The following is a 17,766-nucleotide window of genomic DNA, read 5'->3' as shown; positions in this document are numbered from 1 at the left end:
AAAAAGCGTTGCTTCTTGTCCTATATGCAGAGAATACAAAGCAGACTAGAAACGTCCATATTTGGACTGAAATAACAAAACAGGTTTGGACGACAGATGGTATAATTACATTTGCTCTTGAGCTGAATTAACCAGCTTCATGCGGAGATTTTTTGCTGGCACAGATAAAATGGCATCAGTTTATATCATCTGACATATTTTTTTTTTTTTACTTAAACTTACCATGCTGTATGACTTTTTATATAACGTGATAACTAGGCTATGTATGTTGCAACAACGTAAAAATGTGTTATGATAATGAGAATAAAATGTTTTAACATGAAGAATATAACAATCAGTTAATAACATTGCGTTATAAGTTCCAGTTTTTCTTCTACTTGGGTGGCGCCGATAACCCCCCCCCCCCATAGTGAAGCTGATCGTCTAATAGGTAGATTCCGAATTTAATTGATCTTAAATGAATAAAACAGGCTTGGCATTTATGATTAAGCCCCAAATCGTGTCCTTACAATAAGTGATGATAAAATTATGCAAATGTGTTTATGTCAAATCACTTCAGTTATGTCAGCCCACTCCAGTTAGATTTTCTTTTTTCCTCATTTGGTGCTTGATGCCAATTGTCTCCATTTTGTATTTTTTTCCGTCCAGGAAGAGCACATATCAGTTTATTTCTGAAGAGTCCTGTAGATGCCATTAGGAGGCTGAATGGTGAAACTGGGAATTTATAAAACGGGTTTGACCACATCTTAATTTCAGATTATTATATTAGTTTTAAGTAGGCATATAAATACATTACCTTAAAATGAATTAGTTTCACTTGGCTATTAAGGTTCTTTTTAATGTTATGAACTACAACAATTTCTTTTTAAATAGGATATCCTGGTATTGTCATGTTCAAAACAACTTGCATGAAATTATTTTTTATTATTTTATTATTATTAAGCTATTTTAGCTAAGAGTGCAATATTGCGTTTCAAACGTTTATACCACTGTAAAGCAAGCACACATTTTCAACATTGCTGCAAAATTACCTAAGCTAATAAGTGTGTGTGTGTGCCTACATCAGAAGTAGTTTTTCAGTCAGTTGACAACACCTTGGTTTGCATGTAAAATGACTTCTTTTGTTTCATTGCAGATCTGCCAGCCAGCTACTCTGACTGCTTCACAATTTGGCTACTCAACCACGTGTTTCAGCAAGAAGAAAGGAGGAAGGGGAAGTAAGTTTGAAAAAATAAAGTGTTGTTTCTATCAAAAGTAAATATACAATGCTGAAGTAAAATAGTCTTACTAGAAGTAGTTAAATAAACTTAACCTTTTCATGCATGAATTGGGGAGAAAAAGGGCCATATGATTTTTACATATAATATTTTACTTCCTACAGACATATACTGCTTTTTTTATTCTTAACAGTTAACTTATTATTAATTTAATTTTGATATATTCTTCAAAAATATTTCTAGAATACTGTTTTAATATTTTTATAATATGAATATGCTATAAAAATATGACTATCATTTTCCTATATGTACACAGATAAATATTTATTCTACAATATTTACTCTTAAGGAGTGGAGGTAGACCTGTTTGGGTTATTGTTTTGTAAGCTAGAAGCAGAGCTTCTGGTGGAGCGATCTACCAAACTCTATCTGAACCGTTGAGTCCTTATCCACTTTTATGAGCAAACTAAAGACTCACCTGTTTAAGAAGCATTTCTGCATTTAGCCTAACTCTTCTATTCATCAGAATGAGTTGGAAAGATTTGTTTGTCCAGCTCTTTGGCTCAACTCAGCACTGAATAAGCTGCGTGTACTTACGCCCAAGATGATATTGTGTGATAAAATCGTGATCTTGTATTTAAACAAATGACTTAAAAAAAAAAAAAAAAAAAAAAAAAAGCCCTGCCTTTAGCACTACATGAAAGCACCTGTGTCCAACTGGACTCACAGCAGTCTGACTTCTACTTAATTATGACGTCCCATCCTGTCTGAATTCTTGCTTGTGTTGTTACTGATGTCCACTAAAGCAGCAAATTAACAAATATACCATTCCCACTGTAGATACACTGTAGATGTAGATACTAGAAAATGCACGGAAAGGTTAAACTAGCAACAAATATCCATCCATCCATCCATTTTCTTCCGCTTATCCGGAGTCGGGTCGCGGAGGCAGCTGCCTAAGCAGGGAAACCCATCCTTCCCTCACTCGTAAAGACCCCGAGATACGTGAACTCCTCCACTTGGGGCAGGACCCGATTGCAGACCCGGAGAGAGCACTCCACCCTTTTCGGCTGAGGAAGATGGTCTCGGACTTGGAGGTGCTGACTCTCATCCCAGCCGCTTCACACTCGGCTGCGAATCGTTCCAGTGAGAGCTGAAGATCATGGAAGATCAAGCCAACAGAACCACATCATCCTCAAAGAGCAGAGACCCAATCCTGAGGCCACCGAACCGGATCCCCTCGACGCCTCGGCTGCGCCTAGGAATTCTGTCCATAAAAGTTATGAACAGAATCGGTGACAGAGGACAGCCTTGGCGGAGTCCAACCCGCACTGGAAATGATTCTAATTTACTGCCGGCAATGCGGACCAAGCTCTGACACCGGTCGTACAGGGACCGGACAGCTCGTACAAGCGAGTCCGGCACTCCATACTCCCGGAGTACCCTCCACAGGAGTCCCCGGGGAACACGGCCAAACGCCTTCTCCAAATCCACAAAACACATGTAGATTGGTTGGGCAAACTCTCATGCCCCCTCAAAGACCCCAAAGAGGGTGTAGAGCTGGTCCACTGTTCCATGACTGGGACGAAAACCACACTGCTCCTCCTCAATCCAAGGTTCGACTATTCGACGGACTCTCCTCTCAAGCACCCCTGAATAGACCTTACTGGGGAGGCTGAGGATTGTGTTCCCCCTGTAGTTGGAGCACACCCTCCGGTCCCCCTTTTTGAAGAGGGGGACCACCACCCCAGTCTGCCAGTCCAGGGGGACTGCCCCCGATGTCCACGCGATGCTGCAGAGGCGTGTCACTCAAGACAGCCCTACAGCATCCAGAGCTTTAAGGAACTCTGGGCAGACCTCATCCACCCCTGGGGCCTTGCCACCAAGGAGCTTTTTAACCACCTCAGTGACCTCAGCCCCAGAGATAGGAGAGCCAGCACCAGCTACCCCAGACTCTGCTTCCTCATCAGAAGATGTGTTGGTGGAATTGAGGTCTTCGAAGTATTCCCTCCACCGCCTCAGAACGTCCCGAGTCGAGGTCAGCAGCCCCCCATCCCCACTGTACACAGTGTTGACGGAGCACTGCTTTCCCCTCCTGAGCCGCCGGATGGTGGCCTTAGAAACTGCCGAAGCTGCGCTCTGCTTAGCTCGCCGATACCCATCAGCTGCCTCTGGAGTCCCACAGGCCAAAAAGGCCCGATATGACTCCTTCTTCAGCTTGACGGCATCCCTTACTGCCGGTGTCCACCAACGAGTTCGGGGGTTACTGCCACGACAGGCAACGACAACCTTACGGCCACAGCTGCGGCTGGCCGCCTCGACAATAGAGGCATGGAACACAGCCCATTTGGACTCAATGTCCCCCGCCTCACCCGGGACATGGTTAAAGCTCTGCCGGAGATGGGCGTTGAAACTCTTTCTGACAGGGGACTCTGCCAGACATTCCCAGCAGATCCTCACAACACTCTTGTGTCTGCCAGGCCTGACCGGCATCCTCCCCCACCATCTGAGCCAACTCACCACCAGGTGGTGATCAGTTGACAGCTCCACCCCTCTCTTCACCCGAGTTGTTACGGCCCCTGCTGTTTGCAGACAGCTGAGGCCGTTTGTGTGTTGATTGGGGGCGGCAGAGCGCTGCCCTGAGTGGCCAGGGCTAGCGCCTTTGTCCCCGCCCCTGTGTGACTGGCACCCCTCTGGACCAGTCAGGCTGCAGCCCGAAGGACAGCTCAGGCTGAAAAGGCTGCAGCCGGGGCAGGTCTGGAGGGGGAGATGCCAGAAAGGCTTCGGCCGCTCTCCCCCTCATGTTGTGCACCGGGTGTGTGTGTGTCGCGACCACCTCCTTTCCACAATAGGTGTTTAAGTGTTGAGTTAAGTTTACTTTGTGTTTGTGTTAGAGCTGGGCTAGGTTAGCGTTTTATTGTGTTGTGACGACGGTCACTTTAGTTATGGGCCTGTTGCTTTTGTTTGGGTTTTTAGTTTCACCACCGAGTGGCGGTTGTGTTTCGTTTGCACTCGGTGTGTGTTTGGTATAGGTTTTAGTTTGTTTCTTTCTGCAGGTCCGCTAACCCCAGCTCATCTTATTTTGTGTTACAGGATGTCCATCACTTCGCACGGGAATTGTAAATAAATGTGTTTTTATTTTGAAATAACAACTGTCCTCACCGTGTCTTTGTTACACCCTTCCCTACCCCTTAAGTTGGGTCGTAACAAGTGGGGGCTCGTCCGGGAGCTTTCTTTCACCATCTGGAAGGTTCCCTGGAGTATTGCGTTGTGGGCGTCTCAGCCATTTTTTTTTTACTTGTGGACACATGTGTGGTCTGTTATTGTGAAGGGCTTCCATCCAGCTACTTCCGGTGGAGTCCGTCAGGCAGGTCTCCTGCTGAGTGGTGAGTTCTCTCCGTTTTGGGAGATTGGCATCCGGCAGCGTTTGGCTCCATTGGGTGTGTGTGTGTGTGTGTGTGCGGGAAAGGAGATGGTGTGTACTGAACTTTGAGTAGCAGCTTTTGAAAGGGCGCTCTGGCCTAGGGGCGACCCGTTTTGAGGCGGAGGACGTACCTCTCGAAGGTCGGGAGGGTGAAGCAGGAACGTGCCTGTAGTTCTCCCCTGTTGCGCCGTCACCTGTTCTGACACCCTGGTGGGGGTGATGAATGTGGGCGGTTGCATGTGGGAAGCTGAATGTGTTCAGACACCTCTCCCCGTTTGCTGCCATTGCTTCTTCTTAGTGTTTGGTGCCTGTTCTCTGAGACGTGGTGGTGAACTCACCATCGGCCCTCTTTCGTTTTGGTGGCTGGGTGGTTTGCTTGTGTGTGTGTGTGTGTGTGTGTGTGTGTGTGTGTGTGTGTGTGTGTGTGTTGTGTGCAATGCGGTGGTGGCTGTGTGATACTCCACCGCTTCGTCACGTTGTGTTTGTGTCGAGTACGTTGCGGTGGAGGCTGTGTGATACCCTGCTGCTTCGTCACTTGCGTTGTGCACTGTTGTGTGTGTGTGTGTGTGTGTGTGTGTGTGTGTGGTTTGCGCACCTGTCATGGTGATAGTGGCTGGGTGATGCCCTGCCGCCTTGTCAATGTGCTTCACGCTCCTTTGTGGTAGTGGCTGTGTGATTCCCTACCTTTTTTTTCGTTTGTGTGCGTGAGTAAGTAGGCCTATTTCGTGGTTGTGTTTTTTTGTTTCAAAATCCTTGAAGGGGATTTTGAAACTTTTAGGAGGGGTGTGTTACGGCCACTGCTTATTGCAGTCAGCTGTGGCAGGTTTCTTCACTGATTAGTGAACTCAGAGTGCTGTCTGGAATGGCTGGAGCTGGCACGCCTCCGTCCCCGCCCCTCTGATTGACTACGTTCTGGATCAATCAGGCTGAAGCTTGTGAAGGGCTGAAAAGGCTGCAGCCGAGGCCAGTCAGGGGGGGAGAGCCAGAATGGCTCAGGCCGCTTTCCCTCCCATGCTGTGCACTGGGTGTGTGTTGTGGTGTTTAAGTTAATTTGTGATTAGTTTTGTGTTGGGCTAGGTTAGCGTTTTATGTTGTGACGACGGTCACTTTAGTTTATGGATCTGCTGCTTTTCATTTGGTTTTAGGTGTCACCCCGAGTTGCGGCTATGTTGTGGGTTGCACTCAGTGGATTTAGGGAAATGTTTGGTTTGTTTCTTTCAGCAGGTCCGCTAACCCCAGCACTTTGTTTTGTGTATTTTCTGTTACAGGTTTCATTCACTGTTTACGAGTTTTAATAAAATGTGCTTATTTTAAATAACCATCTGTCCTCAACGTTTTTATTCTTTGTTACACCCTTCCTCATACCCCCAAAAGGTGGGTCGTAACACGAGTGTTCAGGACATGCGGCCGCAAGTCAGACGACACGACTACAAAGTCGATCATCAAACTGCGGCCTAGAGTGTCCTGGTGCCAAGTGCACATGTGGACACTCTTATGTCTGAACAAGGTGTTCGTTATGGACAATCCAAGAGGAGCACAGAAGTCCAACAACAAAGCCCCACTCAGATTTACATTAGGGGGGCCGTTCCTCCCAATCACGCCCCTCCAGGTCTCGCTGTCATTGCCCACATGAGCATTGAAGTCCCCCAGCAGAACGAGGGAGGCCCCGGAAGGAGTGCTCTCCAACACCCCCCCTCCCCAAGGACTCCAAAAAGGGTGGGTAATCTGAACTGCTATTTGGTGCATAAGCACAAACAACAGTCAGGACCCATCCCCCCACCCGAAGGTGGAAGGAGGCTACCCTTTCGTCCACCGGGGTAAACCCCAATGTACAGGCGCCAAGTTGGGGGGTAATGAGCATGCCACACCTGATCGGCACCTCTCACCGGAAGCAACTCCAGAATGGAAGACCCTCGTGCGTCGAGGTGAGTCCAACTATATCTAGCCGGAACCGCTCAACCTTGCACACCAGCTCAGGCTCCTTCTCCGCCAGGGTGGTGACATTCCATGTCCCTAGAGCTAGCTTTTGAAGCCGAGGATCAGACCGCCAGGGTCCCAGCCTCTGGCAGCCGCCCAGCTCACAATGCACCAGACCCCTATGGCCCCTCCTGCAGGTGGTGAGCCCATGGGAGGAGAGGCCCATGTCTCCCTTTCAGGCTGAGCCCGACCGGGCCCCATGGGCAAAGGTCCGGCCACCAGGCACTCGCCTCCATGCCCCACCTCCAAGCCTGGCTCGAGAGGGGGCCCACGTCCGGGCAAGGGAAACCTTGGTCCTTGTTTTTTTCATCATCATAAGGGCCATCTGAGCTGCATTTCGTCTGGTCCCTCCCCTAGGCACATGTTTGCCATGGGTGACCCTACCAGGGGCATGCGCCCCCGACAACATAGCCGCTAGGATCGTCAGGACACACAAACCCCTTAACCATGATAAAGTGGCGGCTCAGGGAGGAGCAACAAATAGAAATAAAAAAAAAGCAGAACTGATTGAGCAGGTTTGCAGAGCCTAATGACACTTAGTCAAGCTAAATTTGCTTGCTGGACATCGTCTGTTTTTTTTTTTTTTTGTTTTTTTTTTTCCTTCTTTATTGATTTTCATTTGCTTTAAAATAATAATAATACAAAAAAAAAAAAAAAAGAAATACTATAAGGCATTAATACCAAAAGTCCACTTTAGTCATTTTCAAGAGAAATTCTTTGATAAGGAGTAATATAAAAAAAAAAAAGAATAACAACAGTTCACAATATATACAAGGAGTAAACATGTATTTTGTAGGAAGGTATAATATATATATAACATGTACGTTGACTGACCGGTTACTTATGAGCAGGGCCGGTTCTAGGAATGCATACATGAGGGGGCAGGCATAAATTTGAAGGGGGCATTATGAGTACATACTTCAGCATTTTCTTGTTGTTGTTTTTTAAGTGTTTCTTTAACGGAACTGTGCTGTTAGTGGAGTCCAACTTCAAAGAAATGGATTGCACTTTGTCAGGCCTCTACTCTAAGACCTGTCCAGCTTGGGTGTCCCACCTGAAACCAAAGCTCCTGCTGGTATAGCTCTTAGAGTCACTGAGGCACGCAAACCCCCTGACCACAATAAGGTGGCAATCCCTCAGGGGGGGAACAGAAAATATCAATAACAAAATGAAGTAAGAAAAAAGAAAAGAATGATCCATTATCAAAGCTTTAACAACCAACGAAATAACAATTGCCCTATTGGACAGCCATTAGATGTCTAAGCATTTTGAATAAATTTGAAACTAATAACAATAAACTCAACTATCTGTGTGTTTGTTTCTGTCTGTATATAGACCATAATGATTAAAGAATCATAACTATCAAGCACAACAATAACAGAGCAAAAAATTAAACCCCGTACCAAAATAAGGCAGTGAACCTTCAGGGGGAAATAATGATAATAATAAATGAAAATGAGTAAAAACTAAATGATCCTTCATCAAAATTTTAAGAACCAACAAGGCATACATGAAGCTCTGAGCTGAACTGCTGAAAGCAGCGGGAATGTAGAGTGAAACTTTCTGTTATTTTTTTCTTCAAACTAGCATGCTGAACTAAAGGCTGGGCGGAGCTTGAGGGGTCTCATATGCGCAGCTCGTTTTCCCTCAGTCTAGTACCGAGGAGGCAGTCACATCTATGGCCCGTGCGTGATTGATCACTGCTCCTACTAACAGGCGTAGACACGTTTAAATAGAACAGAAACAAACCCCAGTTGACAGAATAGATGCAATAAATACGTCTGTTATTATAAGTATTTATTCAGTATCGCTACAACACATTTAACAGAGCTTTACTCTATAAGTTTTACCGCTGGAGCTCAGCAGCCGCTCTCTCTACGAGGGGGAGAAATATGACACCGCAAGATCAGGCTGTATGTCAACTCATTTGCATACTAAACACTGATTGGTTGTTTTCTGTGGTGGTGGGAAGGACTTGTTGAAGACAGTACAATGGATCCTGTGAAGCTCCGACACACAGAGTTCAGTACAGAGGGGAGAGAGCGTTTGGAGAGATTTGCCCATTTCGGCGCATTTGATTGAGGGGGCAGAATGTTTGTTTGAGGGGGCACTGCCCCCTCTTGCCCCTGCGTAAAGCCGGCCTTGCTTATGAGTAAGGAGTGGGTTATAGAGCTTTACACCGACAGACAGGAATGATTTCCTGTGACATTCAGTAGTTTGCTTTGGTGGAATAATTCTGCTGCCGAAAGTCCTCCTGTGACTCTCCAGCACAACATGGAGTGGGTGTGAAGTGTTCTCTAATACTTTTCTTAAACTTTGACAACATCCTCTCCTCTGACAGAGTCCAGTTCCAATTTGCCAGCATTACTGGCCTTGTGGACCAGTGTATTGAGTCTGTTGGCGTCGGCTATCTTCAGTCTGCTAATGCAGCATGGAGGACAGCACTGGCTACATCACAGACTCATGTAACATCCTGGGCATAGCTCTCCACCATTTCCATATTATCCCCTCAAATAACCAGTAGCCATGATTGGAAACAAATGAGCTACCCCTTTTCCCTATAGTGGCCCTACCAATATCACACTTGGCTATTTTCAGAGTAAAAAAACTCTGTGCAATGCTTTGATTTGTTGACACCACACATTGAGGTAGAATACAATGTCATTAAGGCGGGGGTGTCCAAAGTCTGTCCTCGAGGGCTGCTGTCCTGCAGGTTTTGGATGTTTCCTGCTGCAAAACACCAGAATCAGACTGATGGGTCAACATGTTTTTGCAGAACTTGACAACAAGCTTTTTACAAGAGCCATTTAATTTGAAACAGTTGTGTTGAATCAGAGACATCTAACAGGATTGTAGTCCTTCAAAGACCTGAGCTGGACACCCCTGCATTAAGATATACCTCAAAATTCTTTAAATCACTCAAGGGAGAGGGAGCGCATCCATATGTGCGAAGGTTTGGTCCGACCAGGAATGACTGTGGATCTGGAGTATATAAGGACTGATGGGTGAAAGGGAGACAGATGTGGCTGATCTGGGACAGGTGTGAGCAATCAGGGGAGTGATCACTGAGGAAAGGCAGGAAAGGCTTGGGCAGACCAGGACAGGGTGTAACACTCAGCATCAAAATGTGAACAAATCACAAGCTTTATAACAGTAAAAACTTCAGGTCAAAACTAGGATTTATCATGTCATGATGCTTTGATAACATCTGTATGTCCTCATGATATAGTTCACTGATGTCTGCGTCATATCATAAATGAGGTGTGTTTAACTGTTGTGCTGGTATATGTTTAAATTTGCTATGTTTTGTTTTTTCCCTCCTGTAGGAACATGGGAAGGACTGCTGGAACATATACCTGCCTTGTGCTGCTTGTTTTAGGTTTCATTTGTTTCACTTCCCTGTATTTAAGGTGTGTATGAAATGATTCATTATTTAACATTTAAATAGCAGTTTCATATAAGCAAATATTAGTTGCTGTTTTTTTGTTTTGTTTTTTTACCATTATGTCTTTCAAATTATTTTAATCCAGTCTCAAGCCTTTTTTTTCTTTCGTTTTTAAATAGGTATTTAACAAGCATTTCCTTAATGAAGAATCTGCCAATGGCCATTGAAGGAACACCAATTCTTCTCACCAATTTGGATCCCAGTCTTGACTATTGGTAAGAAAAAAAAACGTAAATCAGTTTTTTAATAAGTCTTTCAGTAATTCTGACTTCTGTAGTTGAAGAAAATCCATGTAAGTGATAGATTAGCAAAACACCTGACTTGGAGGCCTTTTGGTTTTGAACCAAGAGCCAGTGATGCTTCACCTCGTAACCATGACTACAAAAATTATTTAACCCCACAGAAGTCTCTTACCCATATGCAATCTTTCTCTAAAACTTATCACGTATTTGTGCTTTACTCAGTCTTTATCATACATTTCTTACATCATAATATAATTTTTTTATCAGTCTATCTGCAGAAAATATCTGAGTCTGTACAGTTATAACTCTCACTGTTTCACTGAGACAATAATTGTTGTAATGTTATTTTCTTACTCCACCTCTTTGGAAGCTTCCACTTCCACAGAAGCGGTTATATTGCCAATATTTACTCATTCTCTGAAGTCTTATTGCTAAATCCTTACAAAGAATCATGTGCATATACAATAGCTGATGATCTAATATTTTGCAGTTAAGGCTGGAGGGAAGAGACAAACAGGAAAAAAAAGTTGTTGTAGTGGTTTGAGTTAAAGTAGGTGAACCTACCGTTAGATATAAAGAGGGGACCACTTTGTTTTTCCTCATTGATCTTTGTTACGGCCCAAGCCTGTCAGCTGGAGAGAATGTATGTAAATATGAATGTGTGAATGCTTGCAGGTGATTGGCTGGGGTTCCTTCGGCTTTGTTCCCTCCCTCCTTCGTCAGGATTGGACAACGATGTCTCCGCTCCTTTTCAGCCCAGCCATCCCCAAACTCTGCCCTGCTATATAAGGCTGGAACTGCCCTCAGTCTTGGCAGTTGTGTGTGATTACATCACAGCTCGCCACGTCCTCCGTGTGACTACCTCCACCTGTGTGTGCATTTAGTTGATCATTGTTACGCAGTAGAGATTTAGGATTTTGGTATTTGTGTGACTAGACTTGGTAATCATAGGTTTGAGTGCTTTAAGCCTCTAGTAAGACATCTCCCTTTTGTTTATGGTTTTGTATATTTGTTCTCCCTTCTGTTGTTAAGTTGCCACTTTTGGGCTTTACCTGATTGCAGGACATTCTAAGTTGGTTTAAAATGAGTTACACTTTTTGTTTGTTGGAGTTAATAAGAAATGTATGTTGTTATGGTGCCTTCTTTTTCTTTTGGTGACTTTTTATACCTGCACCCTACCTTGTTTTGTACTTTTAAATAAATCACTCATATTGTGAGTATTTGCCCCCGGCCTTATTTGTTGCTACCCCTCTTGCCCCTAGACCACCGAGGGGTCCTAACAATCTTCCTTTTTTTTTATTTTAGTGCTGCACATCACACTCGGATAGCTTTCTTTCAAGAAATTTGATTGTTATGATCTTGGAGGGAATTTTGACCTTTTTAAAGCAGTCTGTGACAGAAAAATCATGAAGGATGAAGAGTCAGAAGATTTTGCTGAAGTTGACAGAAATCTTACTGTTGACTCAACTGTACAAAAGAAAAAGACAAACCTGGGTTCATCCAATTTACAAACAAGGATACAGCATGATAAATATCATAATTTGATTGACCTCAAGGCTGATCCAGATAAATCCAGGACCTACGTTAGGACAAATTCATCCTGGCGCCACGGCTGCCTTTTATTTACATCTCTATAATCATTGCTTAAAGTATTGTAAAGTATGAGAAAGTCAGACACATCTAAAATGATGTGTTCCTCCATGTTGAAAGTTTTTGCAGACTGCTCCGTCTAGCCTGCTCTCAGCTCATTGGTCAGTCGTTGAAGCCCCTCGCTTTGTCTAATTTCTTGTGTCGTGTCGCAAGCCCACATGCACATTTACATAAATGAGCGCAACATTTCACATGCACAAATGTCACCTGTCGCTTGGCTTTAAAGCATCATCGTGCAAGTTCAAAAGGAAATGAATAGAGAAGGAGCAACGTTGCCTCCCGTGTGTCAACCCCATGAGTGTTGTGTAGTAAGTGTAGTTATTTCACAGCTTTGTTCTATGGACAATTTGTTACTGCACTCAAAGAGCAAACCTCTGCTTGCAACTTTCAACAATGACAATTTTTGTTAAAGGCAGTGTGTGAGAATGCATAATTCATTTTATTTTGATCATAGTGAGCCACACACAACCAGACAACTAGCCAAAAAGCCAAAAAGAGACAAAAAAAATCAAAATTTGATCAATTGCTAAATCAGATTTAAAACAGAATCTATACAGTCATGAAGGATGGACTTGATGTCCTTTGTATGATTTCAAGTTCGATGGAGGCCATTGTTTGTACAGTTAAACTATATTAGCCTATTACATTTATTACATTTACTTCTTTTCACCACCTTCCAGTCCAGATCTACTGCACTGACTGCATATTTCCCTTAAATAATGTTTTACTCATTTAGATATAAAGTGTCCTTACTGCACCCTGCTTGCATATGTGTTGTAGAGGTTTACTTTAGTTGTTTAAATGACTACACCACTGGCCTTTTGGTCACAGTATATAAAAATACAGCATATTCTAAGCATCATGATTACTATTTGGGAGAGTTTGCTTCATGTCAGTATTGTACTGGTATTTAGCAATTAAAATATTTACACTTCAGTTTTAAATAGTTTAACAAACTATGGGTGGTATGTATGGGTGCTGACTGGTCTTCTACTGTTTCATTTCTAGTCCATCTGGTCCATTCAAAAAGCCGTGAAGCCTTCTTACACCAGGTGGCATGTTTCCTTTTTGTGTACTCAGAAGGCTCTAATACCCAAGATAACAACATAAGGGATGGTTGCGTATTTTAAAAGGAGGAATCAGTTTTTTGTTGTTGTTGTTGTTGTTGTTGCTTGTTTTTAACATGAAAGTCAGCAGACTTGCTTTTAACTCCTGATGCAGAGATAGAAAGAACCAATATATATTTAAACTTTAACTTTTTAATTATCCTTTTATTACATTGTACTTGGTTGCACTCTGTTTTTAAACTTTGCTCTTTCAAGGGTGCACAGAGAATAAGAAGTTTTAATGGAAAGATTTTGATAAGGCATTTAACCACATTTAACTATGACAAGTCATCAGTCATTCTTTTATCCCTTATGTTTAACTCATAATTCAATTTTTACTTCAGAGTTTTGACAGCTGCAAAAAAATTTGGCTGAGCCTAAGCAACAAACACTTCCTCGTTTTTTTATATGGAAAGAAGGAAGTATGCCAGACAAAACATCAGCTTGTGATTAAACACACCGTGTAAAAACCTGCACGACTTAGTACCTGATGTGAGACAGATAAGATTTGAACATTTGATCACTGCCATACGGTTTGCCACTGGATCTCCAAAAATGGACTTCCATTGTTAAGATTGACATGAAGAAAGTCTTTGAACAAGCATATAGGCCCTAAATATGATCTGAAAGGGGAATATTATGACACATTCATATCTCTTTATTCAGGTTTAGGCTAAAAAACAACTCTGGGTTTGGCTTCAAATAGAAAACTTTGGTAATTATGACTTCAGAAACATGCAAAATATTACAATGGAGGGGAGTAAAAACATATTATTATCAACTTGATCTCTTCCCCCAAAAGGACTTAAAGACAAATAAAAGATGTAGTAATTTTATTTCCTACATTCAGCAAAAAAATCACATCCACATGGTACAGATTACAAGAACATCTCTAAATGAAAGATCACAGACATGATTAAAGAACTGTCAGGTATTTATCTTTAATCAAGAGCGTAATTGTTCAATTTGACAGCTAGGTTTCTTGTTTTCACACTTAAATATAATTTTTCTCTCCCTTAAAATGCTGCCCTCCCACTCAAAACGTCTCTTTTTTGCTCTGAAATGTATTGTTCGTCCTTTAAAACTCCTCTACAGAGTAAAACCTCGTACAGCAACCTAAGAGGGAGGAAAAAATATCCAAAAGCAGAAGTTTTGAGAGAGCAGATAGTCTGAGTGTGAGGGACCAAGCTTGAGCACAGGGGATTTGAACCTGCAACACTAAACTTGAGCAGAGTTTTGAAAGGACAAATTATATATTTCAGAACAAAAAGGGACTTTTTGGGTTTGACAGCAGCATTTTGAGAGAGAGCAAAATTATATTTGAGCGTGACAACAAGAAATCTTGCTATCACAGATAGGGGAATAATCCCATAGGTCAGGTGATCAGCTAAAATGATACAGCATGCAGCAATTACAGCTTCTGAGTCACGTTCTTTTATGTTACGTTTCCTCAATAACATGTTGCAATTTTGTCACGATTATAGATTTTCTTGGTACAGGTATTGTTAGAGGAATAATCACAATTATGTTGCAAATATTATACATTAATTTATATTTATAAATATATATTTATATTTATAACACTATAAATATGTAAAATCATACATAAATGCAGTGCTTTCAGGTTTTATTTATTCCAGTCATTTGATATCAACATACCCAAAATAACAGAACAACAGAGTAACCAAAAAGCCTCATTCCAACAAAATCCCCTCTGTTCCATTAACAATAAAGAAATACTACATACAAACTCTGGATTTTTACCAGAAAAAGCGGATGGGTTTAGATAACAGGACCTCTACCTGGACATTATCTACATTATAGAAATGTTTTTGAACATTTCTATTGAACCTGAGCAGAGAATTTAGTAACAAAGTAAAAAACATCTAGCTAGCTTTTGACTTCCAGTTGTCCTTTAGCAGAATAGCTGCTGTTTAAAACGAAGATGGTACTAGAACAGTGAAAATAACAGAAACAAGACCATATATCTGAAATTAAATACAATTTCTTCAACAGATCATAGCAACCTGGAAACTAAAAACAAGTGTTGACCTTAGTGCAGAGTCAGTCATGTTTAAAGAATGAATCTGTCAAAAAATGTAAGACTTTTTTGGTTCTTGCATCTGTATCATGTAACGTTCACATTTTTAGGGCTGCATTAGGTAAACAATAATATATTTAACACAGTTACTTTGCATTTACCTTTACTTTGGCAAACAAAGCCAGGTGGTTATGCTGAAACATATTCTATGTATTCCCTTGTTTTTTTCATTGTGACTAACCAGGAAACAGTGATTCACCGTGGGTGAGCCAAAAGCAAAGCGAGAATGATCAACGAAAGAAGATAATGTGTTTTCTTGTGACATTACCATACTTGTTTTACCACTATACCAAGGATACACATCTATGTAATGAAGGTATTTTGTTGACCAGACAAAGCAGCGCCACAAATACGTTTCAGTTAAAGATCTTATCTTTAACATTATTTAATGTTTTTGTAATGACACAGTGGTTTTTTTAACCATTAAACATATATTTATGTGGCTGTACACTGGAACTGTCCTGGCAATGTTTCATAGTCATGAGTTATTTTATACATACACAAGACACTATGCCAGAATGTATTTAAAATCCACTATAACCTTTACAGGTAAACTTAATTTATCTTTCTCTTAACTTTTAAATGCACTTGTACAACTTGTTAGTGTTAAACTGCACAACATGCTGTTCTCTAACAAGGTTATTAATTGCAAAAAGTGTCTGGACCACAAATCATTTGTGAAATCGTTATATGCATTTGCTGATACTGTGCTTCTTATTTATGTATTTTATATCTTTGAGACTATTTTGGCTTTTTTTTTTTTTTTTTTAAACTGTACATCACTTTGGTTGGTCTTGTTGCTGTTTTAAATTTCCTTAATAAATAAAATGCTATGGTACGATAAATGAGGGAAAATGATTTATAATAGCAATTATGAAAACATAATAATAAACAGGTTCTTGGTCCCAATTTAGTCTCTTTTCTAACTGAAGTTTGAAACCTCAAAAAACCTGACTGTCCTGCCAAACCAACTGATTAGGAATGAAGGCTCTTTGTCAGACATGTTGGCATCATACCAATGGTTACCAGCCCCCACCAATGACGCATTTATGGTGGAAATATTAGTTATATATAAATTTAAAAGCTAATTTAAATAAGATGAAACTCGTAGATTGAAACTTAACTTCAAATGTGCAAATAAGAGGCCTTACTAATTCTGACTGGAGTGGTGAGTTTTTAATCTCATTAAAATGCAAAAGATGTCCGTTTGAAGTGTGGAATTATCTTCAGTGATGAAACATGTTTGTTTCCTGATCACTTTCTTTGGTCTTTCCTTTGTATTTCAGTGCCAGACCAGCAGTTCAGACGCTCACTTCCTGGGATGCTCCTATCATCTGGGAGTTAATGTTTGACCCCAAACTTTATGACAAAAAGCACCAAGAAGGAAATACAACCGTGGCACTCACTGTGTTTGCCGTAGGAAGGTATGTGTTTCTATAAACATCGTCATTTGGGAGGTGGGGACAATTACTAGTTCTGAGTTCAAGGGTTTTTTTTCCCAAGCAGGTAAATAGTATGCCCTGTAATTTAGTGAACTAGTAAGACTTTGAGTCAGTGACAGTAGTCATACACTAGACTGATAACACTTATATTTATGTTTTTGGTCCAGCTTAAAAAGTTTAAGAAGGTGCAAGATCATTTATGAGTAGTGGTGAAGTCCAACTTTTTATTTCTCTCCCTGTCTGTTAAAGGTACCTCGATGCCTATCTCAACACTTTCCTAACATCAGCAGAAAAGCATTTTATGATTGGATTACCGGTGACATATTACGTGTTTACAGATTTACCAGAGAAGGTGCCGAAATTTGAACTTGCTCCTCAGCGAGACCTGAAAGTTGTCAAGGTGCAAAAGAATAGCAGATGGCAGGACATCTCCATGATGCGAATGAAGACCATATCAGAAGTGATAGAAACAGAACTCGAAGGAAAGTTCAGTTATCTCTTCTGCTTTAATGTTGATCAGGAGTTTAAGGGGAGATTTGGTTCAGAAGCCCTCGGGGAGTCTGTGGCTTTGCTCCATGCCCATTTTTACAAACTTCCAAAGGAGAGGTTCACCTATGACAAACAACCCAAATCTAAAGCTTACATGAAGGAGGGAGATTACTACTACCATGCTGCTATCTTCGGAGGATCGTTGGAAAAAGTGAAGGCTTTGGCAGACTTTTGTCATGTGAGCTTCATGGAGGATAAAATGAATGAAGTGGAGGCTCTGTGGCATGATGAGAGTCATCTAAACAAGTACTTCTGGCTTTATAAACCAAGCCGCCTCCTCTCACCTGAGTACTGCTGGGACCCCATTATTGGTGACAAGAGTGATATTATGGTCACTCGCCTAATATGGGAACTAAAACAATATAACATGGTTCGTACTCGGTAGTGTGGCCAAAATGAAAAAGACTTCAGAGACTGGGATGAATTTGTGTGGGATGAATTTTCTGGGATGAATTTGAACAAAAGTGTGAATATGTTTACTGTCTTGACAGAAGGCCTAAACAAAAAAACTTTTTTGAGAAGTGAACTCAGGTACAAAGGTTTTTTTTTCTAACAAATATTTCTTTATGCATCTAAGAATAGCATTAAAAGGAAAAATCAGTCTTTCCATTTA

The 17,766-nt window shown here is 41.6% G+C and overlaps 1 protein-coding gene across 1 annotated transcript; it reads left to right on the top strand.

Annotated features, from left to right (window-relative positions):
• Positions 1 to 1,138: 1,138 nt before the first annotated feature.
• Positions 1,139 to 17,766, top strand: LOC121641113 (N-acetyllactosaminide alpha-1,3-galactosyltransferase-like). Its single transcript, XM_041987052.1, has 3 exons — positions 1,139 to 1,217; positions 16,449 to 16,586; positions 16,854 to 17,766. The coding sequence occupies exons 2-3, from the start codon at positions 16,507 to 16,509 to the stop codon at positions 17,536 to 17,538; spliced, it is 765 nt and encodes a 254-aa protein (XP_041842986.1). The 5' UTR covers positions 1,139 to 1,217; positions 16,449 to 16,506; the 3' UTR covers positions 17,539 to 17,766.

The sequence above is a fragment of the Melanotaenia boesemani genome, chromosome 1, assembly GCF_017639745.1.
Source record: "Melanotaenia boesemani isolate fMelBoe1 chromosome 1, fMelBoe1.pri, whole genome shotgun sequence".
NCBI classification, from domain to species: Eukaryota; Metazoa; Chordata; class Actinopteri; order Atheriniformes; family Melanotaeniidae; genus Melanotaenia; species Melanotaenia boesemani.
Note: the sequence above shows the minus strand (reverse complement) of the source record. Positions and strands in the feature narration are given on the sequence as shown.

Bases quoted from the DNA above. Each gene is read 5' to 3' on its own strand.
- LOC121641113 (XM_041987052.1), top strand. From the start codon at position 16,507: ATGTTTGACCCCAAACTTTATGACAAAAAGCACCAAGAAGGAAATACA. The intron at 16,587-16,853 runs GTATGTGTTTCT...TGTCTGTTAAAG, and splicing joins ACTGTGTTTGCCGTAGGAAG to GTACCTCGATGCCTATCTCA.